At 44.6% G+C, this 24,092-nt stretch overlaps 1 protein-coding gene and 1 pseudogene across 2 annotated transcripts; one reads left to right on the top strand and one right to left on the bottom strand.

Annotated features, from left to right (window-relative positions):
• LOC149911688 (protein MANBAL-like) overlaps positions 1-24,092 on the bottom strand; it is a 95,860-nt pseudogene that overhangs the window by 8,402 nt on the left and 63,366 nt on the right.
• Positions 19,632-24,077, top strand: LOC149911694 (uncharacterized). Of its 2 annotated transcripts, XM_090133346.1 has the most exons (4): positions 19,632-22,278; positions 22,377-22,451; positions 22,535-22,773; positions 22,872-24,077. In XM_090133346.1, the coding sequence occupies exons 1-4, from the start codon at positions 21,657-21,659 to the stop codon at positions 22,911-22,913; spliced, it is 978 nt and encodes a 325-aa protein (XP_089989472.1). In that variant the 5' UTR covers positions 19,632-21,656; the 3' UTR covers positions 22,914-24,077. The 2 variants fall into 2 exon arrangements, with proteins under 2 accessions (XP_089989472.1, XP_089989471.1); XM_090133345.1 differs by having other exon boundaries at positions 22,535-24,077.

The raw sequence follows: 24,092 nt of genomic DNA, 5'->3' as shown, positions 1-24,092 counted from the left end.
GGTGGACTCTGAGGTCCCTTCCAACCCAGGCCATTCTATGATGAGCAGAGGATAATTGTTTTCTCTCCTTGTATGGCCTTTGTTTGGTGTTTTTCTTTTTCCTCCTTTTCCTTTAAATTGTCCTTATCTCAACCTATGAGCATTTCGTTCATATATTTTCCAACCACATTTTCTCTCCCCCGTCTTCCTTTGAGGGGCAGTAACAGAATGGTGTGGTGGTGTTCTGTTGACAGCTGCTGTGAAACCACCACTTGATGAACATTTCCCCAACATAAAATGCAAATGCCCTTAACTATAAACATAGAAACATCATTACTGAAAACATCACCGTGATGTATTTAGTGCTGTGATGCAACAGTGCTTCTCAATTTGATCTCTCCAAAATACAATACAAAACCTCAGGAGAGCTGATGGATGGCAAAATAAAGTTACTTCTTCCTTTCAAATGAGACACCTGCTCTAACTGACTCAGCTTGAGCAGAGGGGCCTCACTAGATGAACTCTTAAGGTCTTTCCAAACAAAGTAATTCTGCAGATTTTCTCAAAAAGTGGGACCAGAAAGTGATTCAACATTATTGCAAAGCTTCCTGGGAATTTGCATCATTTGCTTTTTTGGTGATTAATAAAAAGGTATCCTCCCTGCCAGGTGTGATTTTTTTACCGCACATTTACAGTGATTTCCTTCAGCAGTGCTGGTAAGCAGGTCCAGCTACTGACCTCTGCATTTAGAGCTCAGTGCACACTGCTTAGAGGTCTGAAGGTTCTTCTCTGAAATGCTCAGGTACTTCCGTGTTTACTCAAAAGGGGCAAAGCCTTTCATGGACTCCAGATTAGAAGACTTCTGTATCAGTACATATACTGTAATTGACATGTAGTTTGTATTTTCTCTAGAGACAGCTTTCAGAAAAGTTCTTGCTACAGCCCTAAGTTTCCTCATTGCTTTTTTTTCTGAGGCAATAAGCTAGAAATTAAAAAAAAAAAATTCGAACAGCCAAACTAGCCAAAAAGAAACCCCCTCAAAATACTAAGTGTAAATTAATAAAAGCATAGGTAGCCAGCAGAGTGGATAAATTTGAAACTAACACTTAGAGTGAAATGCAAAAGTTGTTTTTGACAAGTTCTGAGTTTTTTATTTCCCTACTTCCTATGTAAGCTTCTCCTGGTAGGACTGCTGGTCCTACTTGGAAACCTACTCAAACTTTTTGTACTTGGAAAGCTCACAAACTATCACCTGAATGCTGTCTGGCAATGCTGCACACTTTGAAGTAAAGGTGAGGAGGAGGAAAAAGTAATCTGTAATGTCTACAAGTTCTCTTCCATGCCATTGACAAGCAGCTTAGTACTGGTATTCAGAAGGCTCTGTGCTCTCTTTTGATCCATTATAGTAACACATGCATCAAAAGAACTATACAGAGAATAAAAACAACACACTTCTGCACCAAAAGACCTTCAGGTTATCAGATGTTATTTAAAAAAAACCAAAACACTGTTTTGAAATGTGCAAATGATAGTGCTGAGCAAGTGTCCAGCTCACCTTTACTACACAGACAAATGCAAAGAGGTGACTATGTTTACAAAAGGTTATACTGCTCTTTCACTCTTAGACTCTCCACAGAACGTTAATGGAGTGACATTGTTCTTAAGGTAAATTTTGTTACAGATGGTACTTATTAGAATTTATTCACAAGTTCTTTGCCCCTCGATTAAAGACCAATTAGTGTAAATTTCTTTCCTGTAGCTTTCTCTCACTGTTGTATTTGCTTGATTTCTAAAATCCAGTAAGTCACAGGATAACAAGGATAAAGAAAAAAATACACACCTACTTGAGATTCTTTAATCTCAAGAATCAAGCCTTCGATCTTTTTTTCCCTTTCAGGTCTCAATTTCATGGCATCTTTACTCAAATGCCCACTACTGAAGTTTCCTAATGAAATGTTCTCTTACTGCACCTTCTAGCAGCACATTACCCAGCTCAGAACATGCTACCTTTTCAAAACTGATCCAAAAGTCCTATTTCAACTTGTAAATATCTCAAAAGCTCTTTCACCCTTTCTTCCTTGCTTACAATAACAATCCCAAGATTCATCACCAGAGATGCACTACTTTTCGTCTTTCACATTTCTGCTTTTTAAAAATGCATTCATCTCCTAAGCTTTTTAAAAAACGCTTCATCATTCTTGAGTGAAATACGTTTTACCTCTCTAGACACTTAAACCAGCCTAAGTTTTCAGATTTTTAAAGAATTATTATTTATCATTATAGCAGTAGAAGTTTTAACTGACTATTTATCCCTTCTATTCCTCAGTCCCCAGTTCCTGCTTTTAAGTGTCAGGAAAAAAAAACAAAAAACACCACTTGTTATTAGAACAACTGGTGCATAACAACCCTGGAAGCTTGCTCTTACAAAATTAGTACCGAACTACAATGCTTTAAAACTAAATGCTGTTTAAAATTATTTCTACGGAATTTTTTTTTGAAGTTTCCAACACAGTTCTCGTCTTTGTGCAAAAAAACCCCCAAACATATATATATATATATATATTTATATTTATATTTATTTCATGGACATAGTGACACTTGGAGACAGAATTTCACATTTTTGCATGATCTTTAGATAAACAAGCATGGCTGTATGCTAACTGTTAGTTTTTGTTAGTCTCTGTTCAAATAACATTATTAAGGTGTCAGGGCATTAAGAATGACATACAGGTAACAGATTTCTTCAATTCAACTTCTCATGCCCACTACTAATATGTTTTAGTACAATACCTGTTGAAATGAGTCTTCAAATAATGTTTTTCTGTCAGATGGGCTCTAGGGAGACAAGAAGGGCAGTAAGGTGACAAAGTTGAAGGGACAGGCTACTTGGGGAGATTGCAAGGAAGTTGCTAAGGTATGCAGGGAGGAAGTTAGGACGGCAAAAGTCCAACTTGAACTCAGACTGGCCACCACAGTAAGAGAGTAAGAAATCCTCTTATAAATATATCAATGGTAAGAGAAGGACCAAGGAGAATTTCCATCCTTTACTTGATGCAGCGGGGAATGTGACCACTGAGGATAAGCAGAAGTCTGAGGTCCTCAACGCCTTCTTTACACCTGCCTTTAAAAGGCAGATCAGTTATCATCAGGGCACTCTGTGCCCCGATCCCGAAGTCTGGGATGCTACGCAGAATACACCCCTGGTGATTCAGGTGGAGACAGTCAGAGAGCTCCTCCTCCATCTGGACTGTCACAAGCCCATGGGACCGGATGGGCTCCATCCTAGGGTGCTGAGGGAGCTGGTGAGGGTGATTGCTGAGCCACTCTCCACTATCTACCAGTGCACCTGGTTAACTGGAGAGGTACCAGTACTTCTTGTGATTCCCATCTACAAGAAGGGCTGTAAGGAGGATCTGGGGAACTACAAGCCAGTCCCCAGTCACGGGAAAGTTATGGAGCAAATCATCTTGGGTGAGATCACATGGTATGTGTGTGGCATCCAGGGGATCAGGCCCAACCAGCACAGGTTCATGAAAGGCAGGTCGTCCTTGTCAAACCTCATCTCCTTCTATGACTGGGTGACCAGCCTGGTAGATGAGGGAAAGGCTATTTATTGATGTAGTCTGCCTAGACTTCAGCAAAGCCTTTTCCATGGTCTCCCACAGTATTCTCCTGGGGAAGCTGGCTGCCCATGGCCTGGACAGGTATAACCTTCTTTGGCTAAGGAACTGCTAGAGGGCTGCACCCAACGGGTAGTGGTTAATGGAGCTAAATCCAGCTGGCAACCCCAGGGGTCGGTACTGGGGCCCATCTTGTTTGATATCTTTACTGATGACCTAGATGAAGGGATTGAGTGTACTCTCAGTATGTTTGCAGATGACTCCAAGTTGGGAGGTGGTGCTGACCTGCCTGAAGGCAGAGAGGCACTTCACAGGGATCTAGATAAGCTGGATCGCTGGGCTGAGGTTCAACAAGGCCAAGTGCCAGGTCCTGCACTTTGGCCACAACAACCCCATGCAGTGCTATAGGCTTGGGGCTGAGCAGCTGGATGACTGTGAAGAGGAAGGGACCTGGGAGTACTGGTTGATGTCCGGCTGAACAGGAGCCAACAGTGTGCCCAGGTGGTCAAGAGGGCTAACAGCATCCTGGCCTGCATTAGAAATAGTGTGGCCAGCAGCAGCAGGGAGGGAATCATCCCCCTGTACTCAGCTCTGGCCACACCTCAAGTACTGTGTCCAGTTTTGGGCTCTTCACTACAAAAAAGGCACTGAGGCCTCAATGTCCAAAGAAGGGCAACAGAACTGATGAGGGGTCTGAAGCACAAATCTTATGAGGAGTGGCTCAGGGAGCTGGGATTGTTTAGTCCGGAGAAGAGGCGGCTCAGAGGAGACCTTACTGCACTCTACAATTTCCTGAAGGGAGGTTGTGATGATGAGGAGGGGTTTGGCCTCTTCTCCCAGGTGACAAACAGGACCCAAGGAAACAGCCACAAGTTGTACTGGAGGAGGTTTAGGTTAGACCTCTCTGAGGTTTTTCTCAGAGTGGTCAGGCACTGGAATGGCTGCCCAAGGAGGTGGTAGAGTCGCCGTCCCTGGCAGTGTTCAAGGGGCATCTGCATGAGGAGCTACAAGATGAGATTTAGTGCTTGTGGTGACAATGGTGATGGGAGGATGGTTGGACTAGATGACCTTGTAGGTCATTTCCAACCTTGTGATTCTATAATTCTATGCATCTACCAATTCAAACAATAATTAATTCCTTCCTTCTTCACAGATCTTAACAACTTGGTTTCCTTTCCTCTCAACACTCTTTCTTCATCCAGATCCTAGCAAGTCCTCTTGGATGCTTTCAACTGCTCAGCAAAATGAAAAATCAGGGAAATTGTTCTCTACTCTGGGAGAGTTCCAAAGCTTTTTGACCAGGGGTAAAACTTGGGTACCTCACATTATTTTTTTCCAACTGTTGGAACTATCTTTTTTTATGTGCACATTACATATTTTCACATTTATCAACAGTTCTTGGAGATCCTAGAGAAAAAAACCAAAGGACATTCTTCCTTATTTCTCCTATTGCTTGGCTACTACTTTGTGTTCCTCCATGACAGTGACACTACTAGCTTATTCATTATTGCTTCTATTTTTAAAATAAGGAATATGCATTTTTTTTTCCATGCAATTCCTTGAAAATTAGTAAAGGACAAACCTCAAGCTTTTGAGAGGTCTGAACTGGTCATGAAAAGCATCCAGAAGCTCAGAGGCTTATCCAAAGCTAATCTGAAAATTTCCAAATGTCTTTGCTCTAGAGAGAGGCACAGAAACCCGTTGGATCAGGACTCCCATCACTAACTGGGCTCACCTCTCTCACTCTGCTCCCTCACCAAACATCCAGGACTGGTTTTTACCATGTCCTTGCTGAAGAGCACACAAGATACGCAAGCACACCGTTCTCCCTAGGAAAAACATGGCTCCTAGGCATCTACACTGCAAACCTATAAACAGACGTTTAAGTCTTATAGGAATCAGAACAACTTAAAACGTACGCCTGAGGCCCCTGTTTAGCAGTAATGGCTTGCTGAATTTGGGCTCACAATATGATTCCAACTTGTCACCTTCCTGCCTTCCAACTGCCTTCACTGTGCTTTGAAGCTAAGATCCAATGCCTTAATGCCCTTATGTAACAGCATCTACTTCATCAAACACAGAGGAAGGAGCGTCTCAGTAATATACATCACACACCAGCCAGGCTGGTAAAGATAGGTAACTCTTCTGTGACAGCTTCATCGGAACCTTATTGTATTAGCCTTGGTATCACCCGGAACTCATTCCATTCACTGCTTTGAGGGGTCAGAGCCTAAACTCTTCTAAAAGACCACATATCATCATGAAATCAGGTACACCTGATACGACCACACCACTAAGTCTCCTTTGCTAAACTTCAGTGGTTCCCAATGCTTGCTTAAAAAATAAAATCCAGCGAGAATATCAAGCGCCAACACTTTCCTCAGTATCCCAACATCCCTGCCTTGTCCATCTCTGGCCAGCAGGACTAAATTCAAAGCAGCGCATACCACAATTCCACACAGGTAGCTTGAAGCTATGTTTAATCTTGCAGATCAGAGCTCAATAAACATTGGCTTGGCACAAGTCACTCACAGAGAACAGGGGCTCTGCTATCACCAGTACCTGCTATACATCAAGAAGGAACGTGCTGAGGAAAATGAACACAGCAGCATACAACTAAGAGTTCCTCATGACTGTCAGCACTGAAAGCAAAGCAGGCTGAAGAAAAACCTCAGGTAAATCCATAGAGAACAGCAAAGCAGGGAGGACAAAGAACATGGACTGATCCTGAACCAAACACATTAGACAACAAGAGCCTTGAGAGGACTAGTTGGTTACGCAGATAAACAATACGCACACCTGAAATGGTGATTTCTTCTGAAGACTCTAGGGTGTTCCTCATAAAGAAAAAAGATAATACATTAAAAAAATCAGGACGGATATAATTTGAAAATTTTTTTCAACTGACCTGGCATCCTGGGGCAAACTGAAGACAAGACAGGACACCAATACAGAAAAAAAAAGAACTAACAGCACAGGGGGGTGCCACAGAGAAACTGGAAAGTGACCAAATCTCTGCTCAGATAGAAACCATTGTGTGAAGTAGACAGCTTTTGCCAATGAGGAGCACAGTGGGAGGTTGAGGATGAGGAAGGATGCCATCTGTAGCACAGACATTCACACCAGTGGCATAGAGTAGCGCAGAGCTACAATTTCAAAGTGATTGTAAGGTTTTATTTAACAATTCTGTGTGGGATGAGCTCAAACAAACTGCAAGTGACTGATTAATCAATGCATCTCAGTGACCTCAAAACCTGATTGTCTTGGAAAAAATAAACAGAACACACCATCTCAAATAGCATATAATCAATCTAGAGAATTTAATCCAGCAGGCAGTCCTGTGACCAAATTTTGTGCTGGCAGCAGACTCTTCTTATGACCATTAGGAACATTCCCAGTTACAGAGCTACCACAACTTGGGCAGAAAATATACAGACCCACCTGGGAGAATAGAAAATAAAGAAGCAACTTACCCTCCCCTTATCCAACTCCACTCTCACATTTAGAAGTGAAACTACAACTTTAAATGCCATGAAAAAATGAGGGAAAAAAAAAAATCATCTGGTATTTTCCAGGCAAACACCAAGATCATAGAATCACAGAATGTCCCAAGTTGTACGGCATCCACAAGGATCATCAAGTCCAACCTCGTGCTCCAGGAAGGACCACCCAAACACAAACAGTCTTTAAGCTGCAGCAGCTCAGGACCAGGCCCACAGCCCTGGGGAGCCTGCTCCACAACCACTGGTATCAGATGCAGCAAGCACAGGGAGCAGGCAGGTAGGCACAGCAAAGCAGCAAGCAAAGACCAATCTCTGAGAGGGGGCCTGCTTACAGAAGTAAACCTGGGGCCTACCTACAGAAAGCCCTCTGGAAGGCCCAGAAAGGCTCTGGGGTAGCTGGTAGCTCATCAGCAATAATAACATCATCAGATGGTGGATCGTCTGATGGCGCAGTCATCATCACAGCTTTGGACAGAAATTGAGCAAAACATGAAGACTGAATTACTCGAGAACAACAGCAACATTAACCCCACAATGCCCTTATTACTGAGCTAATTAATTCCCAGGTAGTTAGAAACAGATTTGGAGTCTACGCACTTTCTCCTTGCCCACAGAAAAAAAAATAGTCCAAGTTACAGAATGGCGGGGCAGAAATTATAGGCTGTAATGTAACAAGCTCCAATCTCCACGCATAATTACGTCTTATACTATTGCCTTTGAAATTCAAGGCTCAGATCAGGAACAAGCCTGCATCTTCATACTGTCACAAGGGTCAGTTATATCCTCACATCAAACAATACAGGATTACGGAGAAGAGCCAAAGAGGTGTCGTCTACAGAAGCGGAGAAGTAAAATTCAGGCAGGACTGAGAAAAAAAAAAGCTGTTTGCAGCAACGCGTACTACTGAATAACTGAGTGTTTGAAATTACAGAAGACGTTGAATAGCAACTGAAGAGGACTTGTTTCAAATCACTCATGGGAGATCTGTGCTTTTTACTAACTAATCTCAACCTATTACCATGGTAGCTGTTACTGAAACAACTTCTGCTCAAGAAGTCATCTTTTAGTTCCATGCTCCTGAGATCACCGGAATACTGCTCTCAGTCTTTGAAATTTAACAGACAATTATATAAATATTATAAATATTATAAATATTATATATTTATTATGTATATAATAATCCTGAACAACAGATAGTAGCACACTAGGTTGACTTTGCGAGTTAGGATTCTTACAGGAACAAGAGTTTTCATCACTTCCTTCGTTTTGGCATACAGAACAGCTAAAGAAAAAGCAGTTCTCAAGTAATTCTGATGCTTGGAGCATCCGCTTCTTCAAGTTTAAAGGAAAATCGTTGAAGAGATGCTTTTGTATTAGTTTTGCTTGGATTCTGAAAGGCAACATGCTAGGAGGCAGTGGGTTCGTTTCTCACCGAACAGATGTTACAGTCCCACTGACCTTCCTTTTTAGCAAAGCCAGATCCAAATTTCCCTCGTGCAGTATTATGTTTGGCTTTGAAACTTGCAGTACATTCAGTGAATGGGGAGCCACGTGTTTCCCACATAGCTGGATCTGGGCTCTGGCATGAAACATAATTCTTTGCAGTTGTTTGGAAGAGCAACAACTTACCTGTTAAGGGAGCTTCATGAAGATTTTGTGCTCTCTGAGAACTATCTGACATAGCATCTGTTCCATAGCTTTTAGCAGACCACCAATGAGATGATACACTCACACTGGAGTTATTACATTTCATTCCTTGAATTTCATTCTGTTAAAGACAGTGTTTCAATTAAGAGAATGTAAAGGTATTCCATAGGTATTTGAAGAAAACCTAAGGAATGATCCCTACTCTCTTGCTGTTTAAAAGCATGTTTAAGGTCTGAGAAAAAAATAGAGAGTTAACTGCTGGAATAATTCAAGATCTGCCCGTCCTGTACAGAACTCTGAGACTGTTCTCCAAAGCTAGAAAAAGCCCAGAACCAAGAGGACGATAGCCAAGCTGATGAAAGCAGGACTCTTTCTTGTTCACACAGTCCTTAGAAAGGCTCCCTCCGCATCTCTGAGTCCCCAGTCAGAGTTTATAGGCAACAAGTTTTACTCTCGCACTCAATTTCAGCAGATGTTCAGAGCAGATGTTTTCATGAGTCGTGCATTAGTCCAGAAAGAATGTCTGTCCAATGCTTGGATCACCAAGTACCTACCATAAAAAAAAAAAATCAACTGTTCTGCATTGAATATAGTGACAAAGTTATTTACCTTTAAAGCCTCCACTTGCTGACAGAGCATCTGAAGTAAAGACTGGGCATCTTCTGCCCACTGAGGGAGAGTTTTAGGAGAAAACTGGAAAAAAAAAAAGAATGCACTGAACTTTGAGTTGTTATTCAAACGTAACGCTTCCCTGAAATCATATGGCTCATGTACCTTGTAGCTGTCAGTTGGTGAGAACAATAACTTCTTAGGAAATGGAATGTTTTACTCCTGAACCTGCAGCTTGAGAGATCTTTCTGGAGGAAAGATCCCCCTCTTCCTTCTCTTCAAATTCTCCAAGCTCCTGGATCACTGCATTCAGCATTTCTGTTAGAGTTTCAATAGACACTGGCAGCTAGAAAATTAATTGAAATGCAAGTCATGATTGCAATCCTTCCTCAGAGCAAGAGGCTACATTCTGAACTCTGGTAGAACAGCTCACAAGGCTTTCATTACAAAAAGACAGAAATGTCGTTAAGTTTTGTTCCTTGCTTTTTTTTTTTTTTTTTTTTTTTCCTTCCCAGCAAAGCCCAACCTCTGTTAAAATTAATGTAAGTGGACAATTCACACAAGCCTGAATTCTACTTGGAAACTATCAACCACACTGAGAAGATAGTGGGAAAAAGCTGTTTGTTTACATAAAAATTGCCATTTGCAGGAGTCAAAACATTGCATGTTCTCGTGTTGTTAGAGAAGTTTCCCAGAATATATCAACCCACTGGAGTAAGGCAAGTTATTTGTCTGGGGGAACAAGTAAGTTTTCACTTGCCTTAAAGCAAAGGCTGCAAATGGTTTCAATTTGAAACTGTAAGCGACACCACTGCATCTCTCCAAACAAGATGTTGGGCAAGAATTACTTACTTTGTCAGCTACTGACAGATCTGAGGAGAACTCATCAATGATCTTCGTTAGGTAGTGCTTTCTTTTAAGAAGATAGGTTTTGTGTTCTCCTTGTTCTTCTGGCAAAACATCACCATTCACAATCTCCTCTGCCTTTCTTTGGCAAAGCTAAGCAACAGCATTTGGATTAATAAGAATCAGTTGGAATGCAAGTAACGAAAGAGCATTTGGGGTAATGCAGGTTAGGGACCAACCTTGGCAAGATTCCAGTATGAAATCACATTCTTGATAGCTTCAAATGCTAGGAAGGCATCATCAGTTTTGCCTTCAACCGCATCCAGCACTGCAAATGCTATTCGTGCCTCTTCTTCATAGGCTGCAACCTGAAAGACCTACAACCAAAGCCAAAGACAAGTCATACCTAACATATGCGTGAATACTTGGAACAGCTAGTGCATGCCAACATCCAGGAAGTAATCAGGTATTACTCATCTTCCTCTAAGACAAGAAAATACTTTTTCAACAAAGTTGGTGCTAAGGGAGTTCAGTGTTGTCCAAGCAGATACAGGTTCACATCTAAGAAAAGTTCTCAGAAAATATTTTTCCCCCTTTATCAGATGCATTCTAATACTACCAAGTCTCACTGTTAGCACAATGCAAAAAAAAAAAAAAAAAAAAAAAAAAAAATCCAACTACTACTACAATAAATAAATAAATAAATAAAACAAAAACCCCAATGTAAATGTGTCTTATTTTCAGCTGGGAACTGTTTTCTTCAGCGTGTCTGGTATGATGCGATGTTTTGGTTCTAGGAGAAAAGCAATGTTGAGAACACACCAATGCTTATAGTTCCTGCTAAGCATGTTGTACAGAACCAAGCCATTCTCAGCAAATAATCCAAGCAGCTGGGAGGGAACAGAATTAGGACAGCTGACTTAAACTGGCCAAAGGGGTGTTCCGTGCAGGATGACATCATGCTTAGCCATCTTCCAGGTTAAACCACAACCATAAGCTTGTATAAAGACATATAACCTTACTCCAATCTTAGATTGGTCAATCTGCACCTGAATGTCCACATTATGGAAACATTTGAAGAGAGGATCAGTTGGTTCAGGAATATTTTTGTTCTTTTTATCGTTTCCAAACTAATCAGGATTTTCTTCCAGTAGTAGACACTTCTTCCAATGTATTCCTTCTGATCACAGAAAATTTTCAGGCTGGTGCCCTGTTGAAAAGAAATAGAAACTACCTCAACAAATTCAAATCAAGTCTTACTAACACTTATTCTTTCCTGGTGTAGTTGTTTTCTTGAAAAATTCAAGAATTGTTCTCTGACACTTGTGATAAATTTCAGGAGGTCTCTCTCTAGAGTTATTTGAAGTAACATAAAGACAGAAAACAACACTACAGTTCACTGTAATGTGAAGAGGTAGTGAGGGAGAGTGTACCTGATAGGTTGACTAGAGAAACTAACTTACCCGACAAAGTTAACAGCAGTTCTCAATAGTACCTTCTCATCTGATTTTGTTTATTTTGTGTGTTCAATTTACACAAGGAGAGAAAAAATGGACTGTACACCTTTAAAAATAATCTTAGCTTGTTATATTTTGCAGGCTTCTTGCCCAGTGTATAATTAAGGCGGGCCGAAGGCTTGCAGTGCTTGCAGAGAACTTAATCCATGCTGTGCAAGAAACTTCAGTTTTGTCTCTCATTCTGGTCTGAGTATCAAAGGAAACAGTCCTCAGTTAGTATTTTCTCTTTTTCTTCTATTCACGTGACTTGTTTGACGAAAACAAATAGCTAGTAGGTTCTAAACTAGCTCTAGTTTAGAAATGCTGTACATGAAACATTAAGCCCATTTACAGAAAGCTCGTATGCAGTAGGTCTCAAACCCCTACTGCAACAAAACATTCATGTCCAAAACAGCCCAACAAAGCAAACTAGTTTTACACAAACTATGGGAATCAATTCAGAAGCTGTCTAAAGGCTTGTTTCAAATATTTCCGAACTGAAGAATTCTTACGTTGTTTTTTTCTGCATAAGAATATGAACAGCATCCCACCAGGATGTTTGCTTCTCAGTATAGCACTGTTTGCACAGCAGCAACAGTAAGAAAGGAGGCTGATGTGTTTCATTACGAGTATTAAATTTCTCTTGCAATTCTAAGTTGCTAGTGAATACCATCCTGAGTAGAAATACCTGTTTTTGTGAAAATAAATAAACAACAACAACCAAAAAATTAGATACCAAAAGAAATAAAAGAAAGGAAAAAAAAGGAGAAGAAAAGAAATAAGAAAAGAGAAAATAGCACTTAAATGCATTTAAGATGTACGAAAGTGTACTGACTTCAAGGTCCAACAGGCAAATGGATTCAGGAGCAACTGTCTCAAGTCTTGATGTTTCTTGGGGCAAGTGAAAAAGCTGTTTTAAAAATTTCACATTGGGGGTAACACCGACACAGAGTTCCACTGCAAACCAAGCCACACAAGGTGCTGGAGACTACCGTTGTGCATTCGAACAGCACCTGTGCAAAAACAAAGCAGTGGTAAGTTAGTATCTACGTCCTAGGGAGGAACGCTAGGGTCTGATCAAAGCTGGGTTTCATTCCAAGAGAAGTAAGGAGCTCTGGAGATTTCTCCCATCCTAGGAGCTTCCTAGCAACCTCTTCCCACCTGTTTGCCTTTGTCTAACAAGCTGGAACTAAGCCTTTTGAAAAGCAGATGTAACACTCTTCAAGTGATTTCTCCATCTATTTTGTTTACACAAGTAACTTTTAAAGGAGAAATACCAACTTCACAGAAGTGCACAAGGCAAACATATTGGTACATTTGCTCTTTCTGTCAAGGCGAAAAATGGAGAGAACATCTCCAAGGAAGCACATAAAAAATTTAAACATTAACCTCTCCATTTTGAGGTATCAGGTTAAGCTGATGTATTATACAGACATCCTTCCCGTTTTTCTAAGTCTGTAAAGCTCAAGAGATCTACCATTTTCAGCAAAGAAAACAACCTGAATGCTTAATTTCTGTTTTGAATTCAGTTTTGTTTTTTACTCCTGCAAATATGCTTACACTGCTTTTCCTCTAACAGGGGAAATCTTTATCCGATGTATAATAAGCACAAGCCTTTGAGTGCTGTTTTTTTTTTTTTTTTTTTTTTTTTCGTTTTTGTTAGTTTGCTTTTAAATACACATTACAAAATAATATAAAGAAACAAACCCCTTAGGAGAGACTGTAAAACTATAAACTTTTTTCCTTTATACCTACACGTATCTCTCTTTAGCTATATCTATCAAGAAAAAAGGCCATAGTTGTTGCTGTAGTTATTGTTTTGTATCCTGCTAGATCATTTTAGATTTAATAATCTAAACATTTCTGAAAACTAACAGCTAGGTAGAAAACTACCAGTATTCTAATCTTCTCTCACTCAATTTCAAAGCCAGACTTCATCATCAAGTCTCAGCAATTCATCCTAGAGTTACTTCATTTTTATGCTTGGAAACTGCATTCTTGCATTACAAGATGTGCCTTCCTATTAACACTTCCTAGTGTTCAGACACAAAAGGCTAAGCAGACAGCTGAAGTGAAAATGAATCAGAGCAGACGAGAAGACAGCACTGTGGAAGCAGGAAGTGCATGAGAAATTCTTCAGAAACAGGCGTGACAGTACCACCTCTCAGCAACAAGCATCAATGGAAGCTTCGTGCACATCACCCTCTTGCACTGATACACTGAACAGCTGTCACAGCCCCACCTCTTTCATTGCAAAAGGAAGGAGTTAAAAAAGCTCCTCTGAAACAGTCGTGCTTCAGTTGAATTTAAGAAACACCTCTTACCATTATCATATTTATTAAGTTCTTCTTACATTGGTGCTTGTGTACTGACACTGCTTGTCTCATCTATGCCAAGGAAAGAACTCTCTTGAGAAGCCCCCCTCCCAAAGAGGCTTTCAAACAACGTCAGTAAACCCCTTGTGTTGGCAAAACATTCCAATCTCTTTCAAGAAATTTTCCTTGCCATGGCTTAAGTTCAGCAACATATGACCTAGAAAACAAAAATGGGATTTCACATAAAAACACTGAAGGACAACCCCAACAGTGGGCTGCTCTTGCTACTTAAGGTTGGGAATCGAGCCACTTAACTTTTCAAGTAACTATTCATAAGATTAAAAGAGATTTATGGAACTTTCTTAACGATGAATTCTTATTACCAGACTGGCTTTTTCGATCACAAGCCAACATTTCCAGCTTGTCTTCTCCAGCAGGATCCCCTTTTATTAGTTTTGACTTTGGTTTAAGAACCTGGAGAAGAAAGGAGAGGATTTGTCACAGCTTCTTTACAACAAAAAGCAGATCACTTAGTTTAGTCTTGAACATTAGGAAACATATTCTTATTTCTAGCATAAGAAAACTTTAGAAATATACACTCATTCTGAAGGCACTCTGCAACATATCAATGAAGAAGACACAAAGTGAGTAATTTTAACTACTGCCAATAGCTGTAAGCACACACAAGAGACAGTAAAGTTCCGAACACCAGCAGTTGCACAAAATGGAAAATTAGTAGTATTTCATAAGGCAAAGAATTAAGACTGACTAAGCTCTACTGACCGTCTGTGAACAAGAATGTGGGAGATACTCAGTTAGCTCCTGTCCACGTCCTTTAAAGGCATGTGGAAGAGTAAGACTTAGTGAGGGGAGAGCCTTACAAACACTAATTAATCTTTGGAATATGGGTGTTCCGCACATGTACAGCAAGAGTGGTCAAGAACTGCATTAACTACAGGCAGAAAGTGAAAAGTGACTTATGCTGAAACTTTTCAAATAACACAGTGCTGCCAGTTGACACGCATCGCTCCACTGCACCTCACTGTTCTGGGCCAGTTTGAGCAGAAACGTCCCAGCATGCATGTATAGCTGTCCTTTCATTTCCAGGACGGTGTGAGACAGCTCCTCAGCTTCTCTCACATACTGTTTCACAGAGTGAAGGAGACGATCAAAGCTAGAAGGCAGAAAAAACTCATTTTCAACAAAGTCCTGGTAAAAGCCATTGCATGCTTTGGGTCAGTGTTATTTAACTGTGGACCAAGCAACTCGGTGATTCAACTGCCACCACCTCAGTTGTTTAAACCTGAGTTGCACAAGAAACCAGGACAACAGCCTCAAGTTCCCAAAGCACTGACCTTCACTTATGGAAGTGAAATCAACGGAAGTCAGTAGAAGTCAGTATGAAAGAAAACATAACGGGAAGAATGGAACACAGAACTTCACCAAGGAGTTTCCTACAGACATTGTTTTGCACTATGCCAGCTGTGCCTCAGATGATATACCTTGAAGTCAGTTGGTTTACCTGGCCCTACCGTTTTTTTCTGAAGGAGAATGTTCTTACTGAAAGTGGCCTTCTGCTTCTCTTTTATACTACAGACCTACAATTCTTCATTATCTCACTGCAGGTTCTGTTAAGTTGATCAGGACAAAGCTGATCCACAAATGTCTGTGAAATCTGAATTAGCTGCTGAAGTATAGAACAACGTTCTCTTACTGAAGAGACAGAAGATAACTGACCCAGGATATCACCAAGTCTTCTCCAAGGCTTGTAGCTTGGACAAATACATAGCTTGGGCTTCAAGCCTACTAAGAACCTTAGTACAAAGAAACTCCTCTCCTGTCCACAAACTGGTTACTCAGGGAAACTGATACCTGCTAGATGTTCTCTGACTAAGAAAAAAGCATTCCGTTCTGGATTTGCACTGACGGACATCTCCCGAAGCAAATTTCATTTTAATAAAGCTAGAATGAGCCAGTAGATGACTGCTTTTGATAGCTCTCCAATTCCTTGTATTAGATTCCAAGTCCTGGGCTGATTCAAGGTATTCCTAAAGAATAAAGTTCATCAGAGGATGAGGAACCACCATCTTTCTGTGAAGGCAAGGACATTACTTCTCCAGGACACACTGCTACCTAACCCACTTTCACAGGTGAGGCATTAATGTATCTTTCAGCAGTGAAGTTCCAGGAACTCTTCAAACAGTTCTCTCCTTGATGAAGCTACTATATCTAGCTTAGACTTGAAGTTAGAAAATATACAAGGTTTAACTTTAGGAAGAAAATCCCCATTAAACAATTGGCTTCAGTAGACTTTCATTTGGAGGAGTTACATTATTTGAGCAATAGCTGTCAGTGGAACGAAACTAAGAGACTGTGACCAGTTTTGAGGATACGGAAGATTATGACAGAATCAAAAGATGATTAAATACCCCAAGTGTCTTTACGACACAGGAGCACCATTCCAAGCTCGTCTCCAGAGGTATTTTCTTCTCTGCCTCCTGAACATGGAGCACAGCATCTTGTAATTTATTGCATGACTGGTACAGTGCAACCAAGTTTGATGTTAAGAGAGACGTCATCAGGTCTTGCATGGAATTCAGCTTGAGTCACATAAAAGAGCTCATTCCAGCCATCTTCAACTTTATATTCTTGTAACTTCTCCTATTAAACATGAAGGCAACATAATTAATTTTTTTCTGCATCAGTCTTTTCAACAACCACATCACCACTGTTTGCTCACCTCCACTACACAGACTACAGACTTGATGAAATTACTCCAACATCTTAGAAACAAGATAACAGGGAAAAAAACTTCAGAATGTGCCTCTTGTAGATGCTAAGTTAAGACTGTCAGACAGTTTGATCCAGTGACAACACACCTTGTTACAGAATAGCTAGTCCGTATGGGAACTGTTGAATCACAGTCTGAACCTCTGATTGATCACCGCAGGTGAGCACTGAGTCAGCCCTGGGAGCGCAGGTGAAGGCAATTCAGTTTTGTGACCACAAGGGATGGAGCCCGGCTGCACCTCTCCTAGACCCCATTTAAGGGCTGACTGCCAGTGAGGAAGGATCTCTCTCTGGAGATCGCTCCTCATGGAGTTTCTTGCGAGCCTACAATATCAGTGAGCATTTTTTCATTTATTTCTGATTATCTTTCTCAACGTGATAACCTTACCAGCCTAACTCTTCTATATACTACATAGCATCTGTATACTTATTGACCATACACTAGTCCAAGTAAAACAAAAGAAAACCAACAGAAGCCCCTAAGAACCTCAATGTCATTGCTGCTGTGCTACATAAAACTAAGTGCCAAAGTGACACTGTATAACTGAAAGCATTTACACAGTAGTTGAGAATGACAGCACTTCCCACACACTTCATTTTTAAACTCAAAAAACTAAAAAGGAGTTTAGTCACAAGAGACACATCAGGTATTGCCTATCTAAGCTCAACTTCTTAGATATTATTACTAACAATTTCCCCACATTTTTGAACAGATAAACCTTAAAATGCATGTGAAAGCCCAGAGCTGTAATTTTCATGCAAGCTAGAAAAAAACAGCAGGCAGCAAAGAAATTAATGTGTAATTGATTTAAGATTCCTGATTCTAAAATAATCTAGCCAAGGAAATATTGAGATGACTAGATGACATGAGAAGCTGGAATTTACCTTCAACCTTCAAGAGAGCAGCAGCATTCCCAGGAAGCAGCCTGGCAGCTTTCTCAACCCAGTATTTTTCCCAACCCAGGATTTTTCAACACATCCTCCCCTGCCCAAAGCCTGATAGAAGGAATTTTGACTGAGAAGTTCACATTCATTCACTTGCCTACTCAGCACTTCATTTGCTCTGCCCCTGTCTACCTCTGTAACAAGAACACCACCAGTAACAAACAAAGAGTGCCACTGAAAAACACCTTTGGTCTAGTCTTCCAGTTGCAACTAGGTTACCATTATCCCTGCTAGGCAATTCCACAGCAGACACAGACCCTTAGTCCAAAGGGCAATGGTAAGACTATTACAGCAGCTACCAGACGGATCAAGTCAGGACACAAAAGAAAGGATCGACTGGAAAAATAAATTAAAACCTGAAGCTAATTCTATCAAAAAAATAATCATTTTTTAAGTACATCATAGACAGATTTAGCAATAAAAAATGTACATCATACAATTTGCCCACAAATAACACATTTTCTACTCTGGGTTTAAGGAATGCACTGTACAGGGGCTTTGGTGCTGCATGAATGACTGCAGGCAGAGGTGTAGCAAAGTGAACACTAAACATTTCATCATTTAACGTAGAAAGCATTGAAAAAGAAAAATGACAATTTTCCCAACCTCTTTCCATCACCCATCACAGACATGGGCAGCACAGACAGATGGCCACTGGGCATGACGTACAGGGTCTTCATGACTGGGGCTTCAGGGGCTGGCCGTGGTCACTGTGGAGAAGGGAAGAGCGTGGTCAGCAGTCATGGAGACAGGGCACCTACTCTGGGCTGGAGCCCCTACAGCAGAGTTGCAGGGTTTCAGGCTGCACAAAATACCATTTGTCTCCTTTTGTATTCAGAGTGACTCAAAATAAAACCCCAGCAGTGTCACAGCCTGGGCAGAGCACTGCAAAGGAACCCTAAACCTGTCACCTCCCTTCTTAGACCATTCAGATCACTCAAAGAATCCTCTCTCCCTTCAGTAATCCCAGCCTCTCCACAGGGGGCTAGGACCACAGGGCTCTTCCTTGGTCAAGAACTCTCCATCCAATTCTCAAAGCTCTCACACAGCTCAGGCATCTTCAGCTTTGTCATACTAGCAGTGAAGTGCATGCACCCACCTGCCACAGCTTTGCAAGAAGGCACAACTCCCAGTGAATTATCTCATGGGCCAGCTATGTCACACTAACAGAAAGAAAAGAGGAAGAAAAAAAAACTGAGAGACAGAGAAAAAAGGCCCTCACTCAACTAAGGACTCTGGGGCTCCCTCTAGGACACCTGTAGTCTCAGCACAGTTCACAGTTACTTACAATGCACACAGCACCTACAAAAGCATCACGCTCCAACAAGCAAGGAAAACAAATCCACCACGCTGCAAAGGGCCCCTAGCTCTCACTAGGTGACGCCTGCTCCGTGTACAGAGCACGCACAGAAACTGCACCTCAGCTCTTCCCCATTTATCCCCCCACCATTTCTACAGGCATTTAGAGGCACTAAATGTCTCTACATGGAAGGCTCGTGGAGAAGACAGGATGTACAGGAGATTTCTCACTTCTCTGGTGCGAGACACTGCTTCTCTAGATGAACAACATTTTTCAAACAAGCACCAACCAACCACTGTAACTAACAACTGAAATAGCATTTCCCCTGAAAAACAACAACAACAACAACAACAACAAAACAACAAAAGAACAGCCTGTCCAAAGACCTCTCCTCACACACTTGACAAAAAGGCCAGAACCATCATTCCATTTGCCAGGCTTACTCACAGAACAGCAGCCTTCCCTTCACCGTGCATCACGTGGACACAAACAGGCTGTTGGTGCACGGAAGGCAACTCCACCTGAGCATCTCACCACAGACGTTCTCTCCGCTCTGCTTTCCTGCCAAGATACAAGGAGAAAAGCCTCAGCTCATCCAAGCAACAACTGGAAACAACTCCAGAAAATTCTCCATTCCAAAGCAGTTCCTGGAGAGGTACAAAGGAGTCCGCCAAAGGGAACACGTGCTCACGCTGTGGCCTTCGGAGAAACACGCTGCCTTTGTGCTCCTGGTTCCTCAGGGCTCTTCTTCATCACCTTCTGGGTTTTCTTCTACAAATCTAGGCCCTACGACCTTCCTCCACCCCAAGATAAAGTCCAACACAGAGTTGCAGTGCAGAGACTGGATGCTGACAAGAGCACTAGAAGAGCAGAACAGGGGAAGAGCACGAACAGACAAGACTGAAATAAAGAAGAGCAGCAGAGAAGAAAAAGAAGAAAGGATGAGGGAAGAAAGAAGTGCAGAAGAAGAAAAGTGCAATAGAGAAAAAGATTGGATACAAGACAGCAAAGCAATGAGGAGATGAGCAGAAGAGGAGAAGAGCAGAAGAATAAAAGAGAGGATGAAGGTAAGAAAGACGTGCAGACGGGGAGAAGAGCAGAAAGGGAGATGAGCCAAGACAGCTAAGGCAGAAAAGCAGAAAGGGAGAGGAGCTGAAGAGGACAGAATACGGGTATGGCAGAAGTACAGAAGATGGGAAGAGAGGACACGGGTCAGTGAGAAGTGCAGAAATGAAACAGAACGGAAGGGAGGAAGAGAGCACAGAAGACAGAGAAGGAAAAGAGCAGTAAAGTAGAAGAGCAGAGAGTGGCCAGAACAGAAGAACCGTAGAGCGCAAGATGTGCAAAGAGGAAACAGTTAAGTCAGAAGAGCGGATGAGGAGAACAAGAGGAGAAGAGAGGATACGGGTAAGAAAGAAAAGCAGAAGAGGAGTACAGATGCAGGAAAGGAGTCAGGACACAAGGAAGAAAGAACAGCAGATGAGCAGCAAAAAGAGCATAACACTCAGGGAGAAGAGCTGAAGAGTAGATGAGGAAGAGAGCAGAAAGGGGAAGCACGGAAGAGGGAAGAGCAGAAAAGACGATGCTGTCTCTTCTGTCCTCACTAGCAATGCCCCAAGAGACAGCCAAAGCCAGGAGAAAAAGTCCACGGTTTAAAGTTAGTGATGTTCTTCGAGGCACAAAGGACCAGTTCACAGTAACAAGCTCGGCATACGCTGCACGGGCACTGACTCATTCCTGCACTGTTCTCAGCTAAACCAGGGCTGTCCCACAGAAATCCCTCCTTTTCATTGTTACCATAGGTCTAACTGGCCTACCACGGCCGCTGCCACTTTCAAGAACTCGTAACTAATGCTGGCACTTTACACAGTCTTGGGTGGTGACGACTGGAAATCGCTTGGACGGGAGGGGAAACCATCCCTGGGGTGAGAACTCACTGCAGGGATGGCAAATCCCCACTGGGACGGGCAGACCCTTGGCAAGGAAGAGCACTGGGCTGCCAAATGCCCATCGGGATGGTCACTGATCATCGGGATGGGAAACAACTGGCATGGGAAGGATGTTTGGGTACGAAAAGTCAAACCATCGCAAGCCTGGGGGAAAGGGGCTGACCCCAACCGTCACGGAACCCCCCTGGGGGGAGGGGCTCCCCCAACTGCCACTCTCCAGCTGTCATGGCAGGTAAGGCAGCAGGCTCCCCCTGCTCTGACACTCCATCTGACCCCAATGCCCCAGATCTCACCCCAGGGCCCCAGATCTCACCCCTTTGACCCCAGATCTCACCCCAGGGCCCCAGGACTCACCCCTTTGACCCCAGATCTCACCCCTGTGCCCCCAGATCGCACTCCAGGGCCCCAGATCTCACCCCTGTGCCCCCAGATCTCACCCCAGGGCCCCAGATCTCACACCCGTGACCCCAGATCGCACCCCAGCACACCAGATCCCACTCCTCTCACCCGGATCTCACCCCAGTGCCCCGGCTCTCAGCCCAGCGCCCCTTCTGGCATTTCCCCACAGAGAGATTCCCTCGACGAGCGCTGACGGTGCCTCTGACACCCGACGCCATTTTCGCTGATGCGACTGTGCCGCCACCGGACCCCGCCTGGATGCAGCCCACCGTCCGCGGACCGATGCCGGTACCACCCCAACCCTCCCCTGTCCCCACTGCCACCTACCTGGCACCTCAGGCCTCTGTCTGGCCTGGGGGACCAGGTGTCTGGGGACAGGCAGCACAGCTCCCACCTGGGGGGCTGCCCCCAACCCCGGCTCAGCTGCCACCTGGGGGCCTGACCCCAGCTGCGGGGCTGCACTTACCGGTGCTGCTGCTCCTACCTGGGGGGCTGCACCCAGCTGTGGCTCCCCCCACCGCCCCTGCTCCCTGCTCGGGACATCCCCTGCTGGCAGGGACGCTGCTGCCCCAGCAGCCCATGGGGCTGTGGCCTGGGGCCGTGCTCCTCCACGGGGAGCCCCCGCAGCCCGCAGGCACCTGCCTGCCGCAGGCCCCCGCCCGCCCCGGCCCCCCCCCCGTTCTTTTGCAGGTACCCTCCCTGCAGCAGCAGGTGCTCCCCGTGCCCTGCACCCTGCCTGACACCTGGGAGCCGCCGATGGAGCCCTTCCAAGATGCCGTGGTGCTCTCAGAGGACCGGGGGCACCCTGCGCCCACCGACGTGTGCCCCCATCCCGCCACGGCTCCGCTCACCTGCAGCGCTGCCACGCTGGAACCAGGCGGTGAGTTGAGGGGCTGCGGAGCGGGCGGCACGCTGTCCGCACCGGCTGGCTGTGGGAAAGCTGGCATTGCTCCACTGGGGATGTTCTTGCTTTTCCAGCAGTGACAACGAGCGCAGACACCCCGGAGGACATCGCGGACGACATCGATGAGCTCCTCACGTGGATCAACGAGGGTGAGTTTGGGGGCAGCACAACTGGCGGGGGGGTGTTCGGGAAAGCTGGCTTTGCCCCACTGGGGATTTTCTTCCTTTTCCAGAAGTGACGGCCAACACAGGCCTCCTGGACGACACCGCAGACATGGATGACCTGCTCACGTGGATCAACAACGGTGAGTTTGGGAGCAGCACAGCTGATGGAGGCCTGTCTGCGCTGAGTGGCCGTGGGAAAGCTGGCATTGCCCCACTGGGGATTTCTTCCCTTTTCCAGAAGAGAGACCCAGGACCAACAGTCTTGCCGACGATGTGGAAATTGACCATTTGCTCACCTGCATTGATGGTGAGTTTGTGGTCTGCAGAGATGGCGGGTCCGTGTCCACACCGAGCTGGCGTGGGAAGGCTGCCATCATTGTTCTGGGGGATGTTCTGCTTTTCCAGAAGCAGCGAGTGCTCCGGACAGCTGCAAAAGTGAAGAGCTGATGCAGTGCATCACAGCCACGGAGCAACTGAGCTCAGATGTCTCCAGCAGCTTCGACTCCTGCTCTTCCAACGCAGAGCTGCCTGACTCCCCCAGGGCCAGCCGGGAGCTCAGCAACGAGACAGATGCTGAATCTGGGCTCCGCACCAACTCGCTCCGGCAGAAGACAGCATCCCCGGAGCTGCCCGTGCCTACCCCCATGGCTGCCCCAGCACCTCCGGCGCCCAGCACTGCACACCTGATGGCAGAGGTGCAGCGGAGGCAGCCCCGGGTGATTCTCACCCGCCTCGCACTGCCAGACCCACGGGCTGCCCCAGCACCACCGTCGCCCTGCATGGCACACCTGATGGCAGAGATGCAGCGGAGGCAGCCCCGGGTGATTCTCACCCGCCTCGCACTGCCCCCCGGATGCATCTCCTGCCAGGTGGCGGCCAAACACCAGGGGGATGGCACTGAGACAGCCAAGCGCCCCGTGCCTCCTTTGCCGCAAACTGGACGGCTCCTGGAAGAGGCGCAGCAGGAACAGCCCCGCGTGGTTCTCACGCGCCTCGCACTGCCACCCGGATGCATCTCCTGCCGGCTGGCAGACAAGCACCACGGGGACAGCACCGAGCCACCCAGGTGAACAATGCCCGCCTGCACCACCACCAAACACAAGAGCAAAGGGCACAAGCAGCACGCTGGCAGCATCCCAGCCGCAAAGAGGAAGCTGCCGCGCTGCCAGGATGTTCCAGGCCACAAACATCGGCGCTAGGCAAAGCTGGCTGTGGCAGCACGGCGGCCAGCAGGAGCACTCAGGCTGGTTTCTTGGCACACTCCCGCTCCGGCCACTGTTGGGGTGTGATGGGCACCACTTGGTGCAGCAGGAGATGTGGCCGTAGCCGATGAATATGGCTCCCTGTAGCCCTGGGCTCCTCGCTGGCCCCCACGACACCCAGAGAGCAGCGGCAGCGTTCCAGGAGCACCAGCACCGGCCCCAGCCCTACCCTTCCAAAACTGCGCTGTCCACAAGCGGCGTCTTGGACTGGGGCAATGTGGGACTCTGAAGCTGATGGACCGCAAAAGTGTTGGACTGTCAAAGCTTTGGGCTGGGAAATGTTGCTTGGGGGGTGGGAAATGGTTGGGGGGTGGGAATGGCTGGGGGTGGGGAAGGGTTGGGGGTGGGAATTGCGAGTGGGAAT

This window comes from Phasianus colchicus, unplaced genomic scaffold (assembly GCF_987193195.1).
Source record: "Phasianus colchicus unplaced genomic scaffold, bPhaCol1.hap1.1 HAP1_SCAFFOLD_59, whole genome shotgun sequence".
In the NCBI taxonomy this organism is placed as follows: domain Eukaryota; kingdom Metazoa; phylum Chordata; class Aves; order Galliformes; family Phasianidae; genus Phasianus; species Phasianus colchicus.
This window is presented reverse-complemented; position numbering and strand designations above follow the sequence as displayed.

What these genes read in the sequence shown, in the direction of transcription:
- LOC149911694 (XM_090133345.1), top strand. Translation starts at nt 21,657, where the DNA reads ATGCAGCCCACCGTCCGCGGACCGATGCCGGTACCACCCCAACCCTCC. An exon ending in TGCCACGCTGGAACCAGGCG is followed by an intron (nt 22,279 to 22,376) that starts GTGAGTTGAGGG and finishes TTGCTTTTCCAG; the next exon opens with CAGTGACAACGAGCGCAGAC. An exon ending in CCTCACGTGGATCAACGAGG is followed by an intron (nt 22,452 to 22,534) that starts GTGAGTTTGGGG and finishes TTCCTTTTCCAG; the next exon opens with AAGTGACGGCCAACACAGGC.